We start from the raw sequence: 15,592 nt of genomic DNA on the forward strand, positions 1-15,592 counted from the left end.
AAACTCAAACTAATAGAGCAATTCTGAGGCCAGATTTGGATTCAGCGCATCATAAACCTTCGGAAATATATAGTCTGGTTTCTGGGTCTGAATGTTGGTTAAATTTTGTCGGCCTGTGTTATTATTCTTTATAGCTTTAGGCGTATTTCTGGGGAAACCAATTGTAAAAATTACCCGTAGATACAAAGTTATGGTAGAAAATGTAACTGCCCGACGAGAGTTTGATGCACCAGTTTGACCTTGAGCGAAATGCACTTGAAAGTTTAAACTAGTTTTTCTCGAAACTACTTTATCCGGCACAGTCTGCATGATAACTCATTTGAAAGTATTTTCTCTATAGTCTGTCGAGCCAGATTTTTGATACTTTTATTTAAAAATTTTGCAGACATAACTGAAGTGTGACATTTATGCCGTAAATTGCAATATTTTTTCGAAATTCAAAAATTCGGCTCGACAGATTATAACTACAACTTTATTTTACAAGAATTTTTTTACTTTTTACAGATCCATCAACATTTCTAGGAGAAATGATACAGACCGTGAAGCAACTATTTTTCACTGCACTTTGGGTCACGTGATTGCATTGGAGCAAGCAACACAGGTTTGATGTATACCAAATGGCATGACGTCGTTGTTAGTAATTGCCATTCGTCTGAAATATCGCAGATAGAAAAGAAATTGAAAAACGGTCAAAAAATGAATGTGGAGTGCCCCGAAATTATTAAGTTTTACAGACAGATAATGGGTGGAGTGGACAGAGCTAATCAAATAGCAGGTCAATATGAGCTGGATCGGAAATCTAACAAATGGTGGAAAAAAATCTTTTACCGATTATTGATGATGTCAGTGGGAAATTGTTGGGTAATCAGGTCCCAACTTGGACGGAGACAAAATCCACTCTTTGATTTTATGATCGTTCTGGCGGAAAATATGATAGCCGAACGTAAAAAAGGGCTGTTGTTAGTCGATCTGGTACATCTGGAAAAAAAAGGAAACTATCTGCAGGTCATCTTCCTGTTCCCACTGCTAAGCGAAGGCGTTGCACAGGTTGTGCACAACAAAATAGAGAAAGGCGAACAAAGACACTGTGCGAAGAATGCCAGATTCCTCTATGGAAGGACTGTTTTGCTCCTTACCATAAGTAAAAACCAATTTTTTATACTGTATTACTTGCTCATTGTTTTCTTCTTTTCACTTTACTGAAACTAAATATATGTTGAATTCATAATAAAACAAACTTTTATATAAAACCAAATGGTATTAATATTTTAGATATTGGATCATAAAATACTAAACGGGACAAATGCGTCCATAAAAATACTGACGGGACATATATGTCCCAGCCCCTCCCACCGCCCCTTTTTAACCGAATACAATTTTGATGGGACAAAACACTTTTATTTCACCCATTGCAACTATTAAACATATAAAATAATTTGTATTTCCGTTAGCGGTTTTCCGTACCGAAAGGGTTAAAGGAGGCCAAGTAGAGTAAGGATAGGAGAATTCTGGTGGTATAACAAGGAGCCTGTAACTGGCTTCAATGCGTCTGAGGACAGCCACTTCACCTGAGATATTCAAAGAAGTAAAAGTTTAGACGACTACGATGCATTCTAGCAAGGACGGCACCATGGCGATAGAAGAGTGCAACACTTTCAACTTCCTCCTCGCTCCTACAGCTTCAACAGAAGTCATTAGAGGGTAACCCCATATGCTTCGCGTGTGTTCCAAATAGGCAGTGCCTGGTGATAGGATATTAACTAATGGAAGGCCAGAAGAAAGTACAAAAGCAAAATTCTATATTTTCAAAGTAAATCCATAAAATTCGTTTAAAGTTTGCTTTGTTTCAAATCTTCCCAACTAACCTACTGCGGTTAAAGTAATGTATATCCGAAAGTTTTCTCCCGAATTTATTGAAATGTTGGCACAGTATTTTTCTTTTTTTTTTTTTTTTTTATCTTTTTATTTATTTATTGTCTTTGAATGGATACATTCTTACAGACTATATTAAGCTAATGTACAATAGTTTATTAATTACTAAGAAAAGAACGATTTAAGATGATTGACTAAGATGCCATACGGCCATGTAAAATCAGCACCAGAAGAATTGAAAAACATATTTAAATCTGAACATGCCCTAGGAATCGGAGCATTCATCCCATAGTTGGTTCTCGAGAAGCCAATTTTAAAGGTTTCGTACTGTCGGAGCCTCATATTGGGTATATTAAATTGAATTTTACTTAAGAGGGAAGGACAATCAATAGATCCAGAAATAATACGAATAATAATTTTGGAGGAAGCCTTGAACGTTAGAAGAAAGTAAAAAACCAAAAGTCGATGTCTTGAGAAAAACCCCATAAAATTCGCTTAAAGTTTCCGGGCACCACCATTTAAGAAACTTAGGAGTGATTTCACGACTTTCGCGCCACCTCAAACTTGTATTTTATCATACCAAAATTCAGTCGGCTAAAAAACTGGACCTTCAAAATATTTCTAAAGATTCTGTCTGATTAAAAAGTGTGAAGTTTTGTTGAATAGTTTTTTCTTTTGTGCAAAGTTGGAAACGAGGATTTTTTTATTAAATAAGAAAAAATAAATTGTCAAAACTTGTGAATAAGTCTATGTGCTATAGTTCTTTACTGCAGTGTATGTGCAGATTAAAAGATTAAACTCTCTACATTAACCGCAAACAATTATTTGATACGATTTTTAATGTAGAGATCTTAAAAGCAAAGTTGTAAAAACTAGAACCCTTTAGGACAAGTTACTATAGTCTATTCCTTTCCAATAATTTATTGGAAGTGAAAAACTTTTACTTAAGTTCATTCAATAAAAACAAATTGACATTAACTGCTTGTGTATGTATAAAATAATAGGACTATGAATAAGTTCGTTACGGTTTTACAACAGATGGCGTAACTTGATTATTATTCCATCGATCCACATTTCCAAACATTCATTGGAGAGCTACTGTCGTAAGGCACAAACGTCAGTATAAGTTTTTTATTTGAAGCGTAAACAACAATATTTTTACCACACTTGAAAATGTCGAATTTCGTGCCAAATAATGTGTTTTTGCGGGGAATTCTTCTTCATTATTTTAATATGAAGAAAAAAGCAGCCGAAAGTCATCGTATCTTGGTGGAAGTTTATGGTGAGCATGCTCTATCTGAGCGAACGTGCCAGAAGTGGTTTGCACGCTTTAAAAGTGGTGATTTTGGCTTGGAAGACGAAGAACGCGAGGGTGCGCCGCCAAAGTTCATGGATACCGAATTGGAGGAATTGCTCGATCAAGATCCGGCTCAAACGCAAGAAGAGGTTGCAAAAACTTTGGGAGTTGATCAATCAACCATTACCAAACGTTTAAAAGCCATGGGAATGATCCGAAAGGTAGGCCATTGGGTGCCGTATGAATTGAAGCCAAGAGACGTTGAACGCCGTTTTATGGCATGCGAACAACTGCTTCAACGGCACAAAAGAAAGGGTTTTTTGCATCGAATTGTGACTGGCGATGAAAAGTGGGTCCATTACGACAATCCAAAACGTCGGGCAACGTATGGATACCCTGGCCATGCTTCAACATCGACGTCGGCGCAGAATATTCATGGCCTGAAGGTTATGCTGTGTATCTGGTGGGACCAGCTGGGTGTTGTGTATTATGAGCTACTGAAACCGAATGAAACGATTACGGGGGATGTCTACCGACGACAATTGATGCGTTTGAGCCGAGCACTGCGAGAAAAACGGCCGCAATACGCCAATAGACACGACAAAGTTATTTTGCAACATGACAATGCTCGGCCACATGTTGCACAAGTGGTCAAAACATACTTAGAAACGCTCAAATGGGATGTCCTACCCCACCCGCCGTATAGTCCAGACCTTGCGCCATCCGATTACTATCTCTTCCGATCGATGCAACATGGCCTGGCTGACCAGCACTTCCGTAATTACGATGAAGTCAAAAAATGGATCGATTCGTGGATTGCGGCAAAACCGACCGAATTTTTCACAAAGGGAATCCGTGAATTGCCAGAAAGATGGGAAAAAGTAGTAGTAAGCGATGGACAATATTTTGAATATTAAATTTGTAACCATTTTACGTCAATAAAGTTTCAAATTTCGAAAAAAAACCGCACGAACTTATTCATAGTCCTATTATATTACCAGAGTAGGGATGTATCGTGGAGTAATCCTCGATAGTAAACTCGTCGGGAAATCACACGTGGAAACAAAGGCATCCAAAGCAGCCTTCTGACAGTACAAACGTGTTTTTGGGAAAACGTGGGGTCTTTCCTCCTAGCAAAGTCCTATGGCTCTATACTGCTATGATAAGACCTAATATCACCTATGCATCAGTTGTCTGGATGAGTAGACTCCTATTCGTGGGACTCACGGGGATCTTATCAAAACTACAACGCACTGTGGCCATCTGTTGCGTCGTAGCTTTTCCGACTACTTCAGGCCTGGCATTAGATGCTCTGATTAGATGACCACTACTCGATATTTTTATTCAAGAATGGCCTTCTCCACTTCAAGGGTAGTCGAGTCCTGTAAATCCAGGCTGAACTATGTCGGAAGACATAATAGCCTGATGCTAACATGGGTCCCGGGACACGTTTGTATGGCGGATAACGAGATCACTGACTATTTAGCCAGGATGGGCTCCGGGCCAAGGAAGTTGGCCTCAGTTGGTCCCGTTCTGCCACTCCCTTCTGCGGCCATCAAAGCCACGGTTAGCAAACGGGCTACTCTAACCCACAAGCGAGTTTGGGAGGTTGAGTGGCACCACAAGATGAACTGATATTTCTTCGGAGGTCAAATAGATTTAAAGAGAATTACAAAGGGAATTCAAGTGCAGTACAATGGACCTAAGTGTATCTGAGTGCTGTACTTGCGATGTAGGGATGTAGATGTGAATTAAGATTTACTTATGTCTATTTTTTTATGTAAAATTTAGTTTTACGGTTCTCTTGATCTCTCCAAAGTCTATTACCAGTTTTTTTCTTATTTTTTTTTTGTTTTGTATTTTATGGAATGCATTTTTCTGTGCTTACGTTCCATAGTGCGCCATTAACTTTCACTTTCAATCACAAAAAATCAGTCAACGTCCTGCTATATTCGAACAATAGCCTATTATTTTTTCTTCCTCCCAAGCACACTTAGATAAAAAAGGAAAGCCGAAATAAATAACCAACTGGTGGCCATAAATGCAGCAATGCACATTTGTTTAATTTTTTGACTGAGGAGCCATGCAATTGGCGGGGCATTGAGGAGAACGGAATTCAACTGTCTGAAAAATGTTTGTATAAACTTACAAATGGTCATGGCAAAAGACAACTTTTTGGGTACCGTTAACCTTTTTTGAGTGGAAGTTAGTGCGGAGATAAGAAAAAGCCATTTAAACCCGCCAAATTGTATGAATTAATTTGAAACAAATAAATGCAGGTGGGGCAAACACGTTTTTGCTTTTTTCTTTTTAAAGTAAACAATTCAAGAGAAGTTAATTACCATAGTTGATTAAAAATTTGTTGTAAAAAAAATATTCATATGCATATCGCTTGGCAACGGAAATTTTGTAAATAAGTTTAAAACTATGATCACGCCTACCTTATAAACGCCATCGACCATTTTGGTTATTTCTTCGGACTCCATCTTTGCTGTTTGCACCCGCGTCTGTTATTTTCGCTGTTGTTATTGTGATTTTTGTTGACAACGTTTTAGCCTGCACCACAAACAAAACTAAAAATGGTTAAATTAAGAAAAACAATAGAAATAAAAAAGTTCGTGAAAAACTCGTGTGCACCATAAAATATTATGAAAAAAAATTTAGACTCATTTAACATATTACACTTTTTTGTACTTTTTAATACCATACTATTTATATATATTTTTTTTTTTTTTTGCTTTTATTTTTATCTTTTTTTTTTTTTTTTTTTTGATTGCTCATAAAAAAGTTCACTGAGCAACAAATGGGTACTCTTTGCCACCCATAAATTCACTTTCAACAATTTTTTTCTTTTCATGTATGTGTGCGTGTATGTGCATATGTGCTTTTGGTTGTTTGCATCTGTGAAATGAAATGCTTCACTTTCGAAAGTCGTGCGAGCCTTCTCGTCTCTATAGCGGCGCTGCAGTCATGATTTCCGTCTGCCGCATTGTAGACTGATGGCCTTTCTGGGAACCTCGCCAAAGCGCTCTAGGCTTTTTTTTTTGCTCTCTTTTTCGTTTCAGTTGGTTTGCTTACAGCAACTGATGCTGTTATGTTGCCGTCGCCGACGCTGGCGCCGACGTCGCTACCTTGGCTATAAAGAGCGCTTGACTTTTATTTCCTTAAGCGGGCATAAAAATTGACTACCAATTTGGCGGTGCTATTTCTAAGACTATAGGAAAGTAAGTTCAATAAACGTTACGACCGGATTGTTGTTGTTGTTGTTTGATGCTGCTATTTATTGTTTACTTATATTGTAGATTTGCTGTATATTATTTTCGGTAAATGAGTTATTAAGTTGACCAAAAAGTGCCTTATGTAGGTGTGTTTTTCGTTACAATTTTGGGAGACCTTTCTCGTGGCTTACTTTAGCCGATTTTTGAACCCTGATTACTGTTACTTGAGATCATAAAAATATCCTTCACTCACTTGATTTTTATGGACTTTTAAGTTAATTATATTTTATTTTATTTAAATTTTATTTTACTTTAATTTTATTTTATTTAATTATAAATTAGATATTATGTTCAGCGTTTTTCTTAAATGTTTCAAAATTTTTTTTGGGGTTTTCGAATTTGTTTTCGTGTAGAATATTCGAGCTTCTAATAGAAGCTGAAGAGATGTAAAATTATTAACCGCGCTTTTTCCACATGAAGGTCAGGAAAGCAGCTGTCAAAGTTTTGAAGCCTCAACGTTTCGAATGCTTATCTATATTTTATTATTTTATTTTATTTTATTATATCTTATTTATAGTATTATGATTTTTTATTCTATTATATTATCCTTTACTTTATATTATTACTAGCGTACCCTCGCCCGCTTCGCTAGGCGATAAATTCAATGATTTGCTGAAAGAGAATAAAATTAATACGAAACGAAGCAAATTCTTTGATACAATTTCATTCGAACTTTATTGTAACCCTTTTTGGTAGACAACGTTTTTGGTTTTTTCATCTTTCGCGTAAATGAATAATGATGGTTTGCCTACTCGTGAGCAAGCTACATACAATTGTCTATGAGAAAAAATTGGGTATTCTAAATTAATACCGCACATTTGTAGAGACTGTCCTTGCGCCTTATTAATTGTCATAGCGAATGCAAGGCGAATATGGAACTGTAAACGTTTGAAATCGAATGGTAAATCTGTCGGAATCAGTGGAATTCTGGGTATCAAAACGTCGTCTTCTTTGTACTTCCCTTTCAAAATTGTTGCTTCGATAACGTTACCCATTAGCTTCTTCCCAGCGAGTCTGGTACCGTTGCAAAGTCGTGGCACATTAATGTTGCGCAGCATAATAATCAGTGCTGCAATTTTTAATCGTAAATTATGAGGTGGTAGGCTTGGCAAATCGAGTGAGTTTAAGAATTCAGTTGGATAATTTACGACATCATTTTGATCAGTAATAGTGTCCATTGACTTACTTATATGCAATTATGTCACCAGGTATTTGATCCACAATAGCTACATTTATATCATTGACGTCCTTATTTTTCCCAGCTAAAATTGCTCTTTCGCTGAGCCAATCATAGTTTTTGTAATGTTGAACTATGTTTGGAAATACACTCTGTATCAATGCCTCTTTAAACTGTGCAAAAGTGCAGAAATTGTTAGGCAATGTAATCATTCCTTTTGGATCGACAGACATTTGGCCATTTCCGATTTTCAGTAATTGGTGTGAAAATTCAGCTGCTGACGGATCGTTCTGTAGTTGAATACGTACGTTTGTAGCAAGTGTAAGCGTGTTTACATGTCTCCATAAATACGATGATTTTAAGCATGCATTGATTTCATCTGCAGCCTTAGATTTTGGGATCACAGGTAATGTTTGCCTGAAGTCTCCAGCCAATAAAATCATGGCACCTCCAAAGACTGTTTGGCTTCCTCGTAGATCTTTCAAAGTTCTATCAAGTGCTTCCAATGGTTTCTTGTGTGCCATAGTACACTCGTCCCATACGATGAGCTTACATACTTTAAGAACTTTTGCCATTCCAGATGTTTTCGACATATTACATGTTGGTGTTTCATTTACCTGCATATTCAAAGGCAACTTTAATGCAGAATGTGCTGTGCGACCGCCTTCCAGTAATGTAGCCGCAATTCCGGAAGAAGCGAGTTATTATCTGATCGAATTGTTGCTAATATCAATGAAATCAAAAAGGTCTTTCCTGTTCCCCCAGGATCATCCAAGAAAAACAATCCACCAGTTCCATGGCTAACATTATTCATGATTGTATCATAAACATGTTGCTGTTGTTCATTCAATTTCGTTAAATTTGATGTTACAAATGTGTTTAGTTCATTACAATCATAATGGTATTCACGCTCCAGTTCTCGATTGAGAACTTCGGATTGTGTTTTTGTTTCGTGATGAACAATTTCCGTCTTTGACTCGTTGTTCGTTGAATTTTCGTCTGAAACAACAATCAATTGTCCTCATCGATCTGAATTCCCATGTCTTCAAACACGCTCATATCGTTGGAGTTATCTGAATTTTGTGTATTCATGTGTTCATCCTCTTCGGTAAATAAATCCACAACTTTATTTAAATCTGCCATTCCGAAAATGTAATGTTATTTTTTTCAATTCGTATCAATCCGGGAACAATGTATTCTATTGTAATCTTATCGATGTGAATACTCAAAGAAAACTGAAAAAACAAATTTTTTCTGCCACATCACATGGGGAAAGGTATAAAGTGGTGTGCTCTGGTGTGCGGTATTCGTAAACAAACCGTTTGAACATTTCCTTTGTTCTTACAAAATGTATATCTCATTTGACGTAAACCCAAAAACAACTTCTGTCAAATCTCTGAGAGGCGAATAACTGTTTTCTTATCTGGCAAACCTTGGTAAATCTAATATATTATCCTTGGTCAACACACAAATGAACTGCACACAAAACACAAATCAGTAGTTCGGCGTTCGTGTATGTGTACTGAAGCATTTCTCTTCATAAAGAGCGTACAAACCTCTGTGTTTCTGTTTACCCTCCGTCGAAAAAAATTTTGCAACTTAGCAACACGACACAAATCGTTTCACAATAACGAAAAATTCGTATATTTATTCAAAAAAAGTTGTACACAGAAAATGATTTTTCACTAAAAACACAATTTGTACAATATTTTGATTTTTTCTTTTTTTTTTATATGAAGAAAATATTAAACAAAATTTTTTTTTGCTAAAACCCTTCCCCTAGTGGATCCCTATAATATGAAAAAAGAACGAGTAAAATTGGCCTCGTATCGGTCCAAAAAAATGCGTACAAACGAACATCATTTCATTTTTATATATATAGATATGTTATTATTTTACATTAGGTTTTATTTTATTTTTACATATATCTTGGGTTGGTTGGTTTAAGGGTGACCCTGCATCGGAGTGCCACATAGACCGCAAGTTGGGTCCGTTGTGTTGCCCTAGAGCTCATTATTTTAAATGATTTCCCCACCTAACCGAGATTTTTATTGTAAATTTTGGTCAATGATATTAATTCGTTTCGAGTATTTGATGAGAGAATCGATTTTCAGGTCCGAGAGTACTGAAAGATTGTCAATTGTTGGAGAGCCTAGAAGAGCGAATCGACTTCTGGCTAGACCGGGACAACTGCACAGCAAATGTCTGCTCGATACTTCCTCATCTTCGTCCTTGCAGTATCTGCACAGGTCGTTTTGAGGAACCCAGAGCCGACGTGCGTGAGTGCCCAAAAGGCAGTGGCCGGTGATAAGAGATATTATATGCCTTAGTTCGTGTTTCGAAAGACTTATAAGGGTTTTTGTCTGTTTCAGATTGTAGGATGGCCAGATTTGTCTGGTCGTACGCAAGTAGTTTCCACTCGCCACCTCCGATCAGCAATGCTGTGAATTTCTCGAACGATGAGCATTTTACATGTTGAGAGCGGAATGTGGATTGTGGGTAAATTACTAACATTTGATTGCGCAGCTCCAGCTCTTGCGAGCTCATCAGCTTTGCAGTTACCTTCGAATCCACTGTGACCCGGTATCCAGATAACTTGGACAGAATTCTGAACACTTATCTCGTTAAGAGATAGGGGACAGGATCGAACCACATCTAAGTGGGTATAAGAGGAGCTGAGTGCTCGAACGGCCGCTTGACTGTCGGTGAAAAAGCGGATTTCCTCTAGTGATATTCTATGTTCTAAGAGAGTGTTCGCAGCATACCAGATAGCGCATACTTCCGCTTGGAATACACTACAGTAGTCGGGTAATCGAAATGATAGATTGATGTGAGGGGAATTGGAAAAGATTCCAAATCCCACTTTGCCGTCTTGTTTTGAACCATCTGTATATATAGTCAGAGGGCCATCGATTTCGGTAAGATTTGTCTTCCATTCTTCCCTAGTTGGGAGTGAACAGGAGAATAGCAAGGGTGGTGATGGAAGACTTACATGATAGTCTATGTCGGAAGAAATAACAGTGTTCCTGTTCAGTATGGCCGAATGGCCAAGATACTTATTCCATTTCGATATAGCATTCATGCGTGTCGCTGCTTTCGCTGCAATCGCTTTGCCAGCCAGATCGATAGGGAACAAGTGAAGCAACGTGTTTAGAGCCTTAGTAGGTGTTGTATATTACTTAAGCATCCTGTTATCAGGAGGCAGGCTGTTCTTTGAACTCGATCAATTGTGGCTACTCTACACCGTTTTTCGAGTGTTGTCCACCATACAACCACACCGTAGAAGAGTATCGGTTTGATGATCGAGGTATATATCCAATAAATGATCCGAGGTGAAAAACCCCAGGTTTTGCCTATAACTTTCTTACAAGTATAAAAAGCTATGAAAGCTTTTTTACATCTGTTTTCGATGTTCAATTTCCAACTCAACTTCCTATCTAGAATAACTCCTAGATATTTAGCTGAATCAGATAGGAGTAATGATTCCCCTTTTAAAGTTATTCTTTGCAGTGGAGGAGATTGTTGTTTCCTATTGAAGAGAACAAGATCTGTCTTTGCTGGATTCGCATTTAGTCTGCATTCGGTGCACCATTTTGACAGAATATTGATTGAGCGTTGCATGAGCTCAGTGAGGGTATTCAGGTGTTTGCCTGACACGTAGAGAGCAATATCATCTGCATAGGCTACAACCTTGCAGCCTGCTTTTTCGAGATTTCGAAGCAAACTGTTTACAGCGAGATTCCAGAGAAGGGGTGAGAGTACTCCGCCTTGAAGAGTGCCTTTGACGGCGTACATTCTCATGCGGCTTAACCCAAGCTCTGAAGTGATTATTCTATTTTGGAGCATTTGTTCGATCATCTTTCGGATGGAGTAATTAATACCCAATTTGGCAATTTCAGACAAAATAGCGTTGGGTTCAATATTATTAAAAGCACCTTCTATGTCCATAAATGCGACAAGAGAGTACTCTTTATTGTGAAGGGAAGTTTCCACTGTTTGCACCAGTGAATGAAGTGCCGTTTCAGTCGATTTCCCTTTAGTGTAGGCATGTTGTGCCTCAGAGATCAGCTTAGTATCAAGTTGGGTTTTGATTTGCTCATCTAAGACTTTTTCAAAAGCCTTTAAGCAAAAAGAGGTTAGACTAATGGGCCTGAAGTCGTTTGGTTTGCAGTGTGAAGGCTTCCCCGTTTTCGGAATGAATACTACCTTCGATTTCTTCCAAATTGTCGGAAGGTAAGAGAGATTTAAACACTTGTTAAAGATCCTTGTTAACCAAGGCAGTAGAATTTCCAGTCCTTCTTGAAGTTCTGCTGGAATGATGTTGTCAGGACCTGGTGATTTAAATTTTTTAAAACTTAGTATTGTTGTAGAGATGCTATTAGAGCTGATTAGATCTGATCTATTCCCATAATTCATTTATATCTTGGTTTTTTATTTTTTATTTTTTTTATTTAGTATTATTCCATATTATTTTACTTCTTTTTCTTATTATTTTTTGTTCTATTCTATTCTATTTTGTTTTGCTTTATTTTTCTTTTTTTCTTTTTTGTTCAAACATACCATTCTTTGGAAGGCACTTACACAACTTGCTGGAAGTCAAAAGTTTATATAAGTTCTATTATTTTTTCTTTTTTATATTTTATTTTACTTTTTATTATTTCATTTATCCGTTTTCATGTTTTTTATTCTATTTAGTTTTATTTTATTTTTATTACTTTATTTTATTCCATTTCATCTTATTTTATTTTATTCTCTCATATCTTGTTTTATTTTATTTTATTTTATTTCATATTATTTCATGTTATTTTATTTTTTTAATTTTATTATATCTATGGCTTATTTTTTTTTTTTTATATTTTTTTCTTTTATTTTATTCGATCTTTTTTTATTTCTTATTATTATATTCTTTTTTTTATTTTTTTATTATATTTTTATCTTTGCTTGATATAATTTAATTTCACTACACTCCCTTTTCACTTCTTTCGTGATTATTATTTCGATTTATCTTGATCGTATTTCCATATCATCAAACTCACTCTAAACTTTCTTCGCTTCTAGCTATGTACAGAATCGTGCACATACATTCAGGCATTGAATGGCTATTGAACTGTATCCGCCTACCTTGCCGTAGTTTCAATTCACTCACCGACCCATCTCTCTCGGTTCTCTCTCTCCGTCTATGAGTATTTCAATGGGAATTTTATTTCTTTACGCTTAACATATTCACTGTTGTTCTATTATTTATAGTTATTGTTGTTGCTATCACTCGCATTTTATTATTATTGGTATTTCATTGCAGTTTCATTCATTGCCGCAAATGTCTGCGTCTGGTCTCCAATGGCTTGTTTACCCGGATTCTTTGCCTTGTCTACCGGCAATGACTGAGTGATGGCTGTAGATGTGAATGAAGCGATTGTCATTGTTAATTTATTATATTTAGTCTTTTAACTGTATTGCAAGTGTTGCTGCTATCTGATCATTGCATCTTTGTTTTTCTTGTTGCAGCAATCTTTCAATTGTTACGTCTGCTTTTTCTTCATTCATTTTTCGAGCAACATCAAAACTTCTTTTATATCCATCCATTTTTATTTGTCGAGTTTTCAACTTCTTTTATTTCTCTTATTTCCTTTTCAGCTCGTTTTGCTGCTTCTCTACTTGTTGCTGCTCAATTCCAAGTGACATTTTAATCACTCATCTTTCAACATTTGTCGATAACGTTGCTACCAACATCGTTAGTTGTCAGCATTGCATGTTGCTCCATTTGTGCTTATTTGTTGTTTGTGTCACTTAGTCATCGCTGGCTCACTGAAGCGATGTATATGTTGATTGTTATAAAGCTGACGACGCAATGTTTCACTTTGCCGCAATGTGTTGGGAGTTTTTGATTTTTGTTTTAATTCTTCTGAAGTGGAAGTATTGTACTTATGCTTACTTGTGTATAGGCATCGATTTTTTGAGGTACTCAAGTATGTAGGTATGTGAGATCGTGAGGGCAGGTAGTTCATATTGTGTAAACTAAATATTTAGCGCAAAATAAAAAAGGAATTAAAAGTGCAAAATGAAGTATCGGTTAACTATAGTAGCGCATCGCACTTACATTCCAAAACTATTGTAAGCTCTTTACCAGATTAGATTGAATTCGACTATGCAGGTCTAACAGAATATGTTATATTAACAATGATGACCGTTTAAGAATTTTCTGCAAGATGCTATCAGGCGGAATCGTTAAATAAGTATCGTTTATTTTTAGCATAAGCACGCATTTTCTATACAAAACGGTCAAAATACACATATCATTTGGAAATAGCAAATGCTAAAAATGAAGGCAAAATCATAATACTAAAAGACGACTGCTTTCCATAAATCTGTATACAGCTCTACTGGCCAGCTGTAGTCACCAAACCACAAATCTTAACAAAAATTAACTATTGTAATTTGCTCTGTTACGCTAGAAACACCGCTGGCAGCCATTTGTAGTCACCAAACCACAAAGGTTAACGAAAATTAGCTGCTGAAAATAGCTCTGCTGCGCTAGAAACAGCTCTGGCAGTCCTCTATAGTCAGCAAACCACAAATGTTAACGAAAATTAGCTGCTGAAGCTTACTCTGTTACAGTAGAAACGTTTGCTTTTACTAAAAATTAGCAAAGCGACTAACTACAGTTGTGCTTTTGGCGCAAATAACCAATTACTTTTCATTTTATTGGCAAAGTTTTACTGCATCAATAACATTGGCTCAGCATGACATGGCGGCACTGTAAATGCATAAATTTTCTGTTATACAAATAAGCGTAGTTTGTCTACCCGCATAAATTGACACACCTAATATATTTTTCAGACAGTTATGTCGCATTTACTTTTATGTTTCCACATACATACATATATGCGTCTTTCATTGCTGCTATTAGTTTAGTGTACTTTTGCACTACCACTACTTGCATGGTACTATTTTTCCAATTCTTATTTTTAGGTTTTTCCTTCCCACGCATATTAGTTGATTGCAATGATGTGCTTTAAAGCGTTGCCTCTTTCATTTTATATCGCTCAGTAGTTTGAGCGTTACGTTTACTTTTGTTCAGTTGCCTGTTTTATATCTAATATTTCTTTGCACTTTTGATCTTCTTTGATCGATCTCGTTCTGCCACAACACAGCATATGCAACATGCGTATAATGCAGAATACGGTAAGAAAACTTTTCAATAAATATTTTTTCCGAAGCGTAATTGTCGTTGTCTTTGTATGCGTATTTATTTACATTAACCCAACAGTTAAATGGAAAGACTGCAGACTAGTGAGAGATCGACGTATGTAAGTACCCTCTCTGATAAATTTATTTGGTCATGTTTAGGGCTAGTTTTATTTAGGCATTCATGATTGTATTAACTGCTGTAAAATATTATAATAAAAATATTAATTTAGCCCATTCTTGCGTTTCGTACCACAATTTCTTCATCCCTTTTGAGCAGTTAAGCAGTTTGACAGCGTTCGAGGCGCAGCTTGATATGCCACAATACGTTTTGCAAGTTTTTACAGTTGGCAAGTTAAACTCGAAAATGTGCATCGTGAGTGTATTCCTCTCTATAATTTACTACATATTTCCTTGTATCGAACAACCATATTCTAGCTATGACAAACGCTTTTATGAAACTTTTATGAAATGACAATTTTTGCAGGCAATTTTCAAATCACTCATGCCATGTCACTTTATCAGCCAAACACTCAGCTTTACTTTTCATTATGTAAATTTATGTGTATTCAAATTATTTCGTAATTTTTTCCTCTATTTCACTTTCGTTGGTTGTAATTTTCTCGCTGACTGTTATAATTAATGTCGCCGCTTTCATGTGCAATCGGTGCTTCAAATATCATCTAAACTGCAATGAAAAGAAAAGGAAACAAACAAAAATTATTACTTTTTATTCACAGAAATTAATTACAATTAAAATCATTGTATTGCAAATGTGTCAAT

General features: G+C 36.2%; 1 protein-coding gene across 4 annotated transcripts in view; it reads right to left on the minus strand.

Annotated features, from left to right (window-relative positions):
• Positions 1-15,592, minus strand: part of LOC128861012 (brain-specific angiogenesis inhibitor 1-associated protein 2) — a 130,458-nt gene that overhangs the window by 48,232 nt on the left and 66,634 nt on the right. For 3 of the 4 annotated variants that reach the window (XM_054098870.1, XM_054098868.1, XM_054098871.1), the window contains exon 2: positions 5,611-5,725. In XM_054098870.1, the coding sequence (XP_053954845.1) occupies positions 5,611-5,655 (45 nt within the window). In that variant the 5' untranslated portion in view covers positions 5,656-5,725. Of the gene's footprint in view, positions 1-5,610; positions 5,743-15,592 lie in introns of all 4 variants that reach the window. The other variant, XM_054098869.1, reaches the window with a different exon arrangement.

The sequence above is a fragment of the Anastrepha ludens genome, chromosome 4 (genome assembly GCF_028408465.1).
Source record: "Anastrepha ludens isolate Willacy chromosome 4, idAnaLude1.1, whole genome shotgun sequence".
Classification (NCBI taxonomy): domain Eukaryota; kingdom Metazoa; phylum Arthropoda; class Insecta; order Diptera; family Tephritidae; genus Anastrepha; species Anastrepha ludens.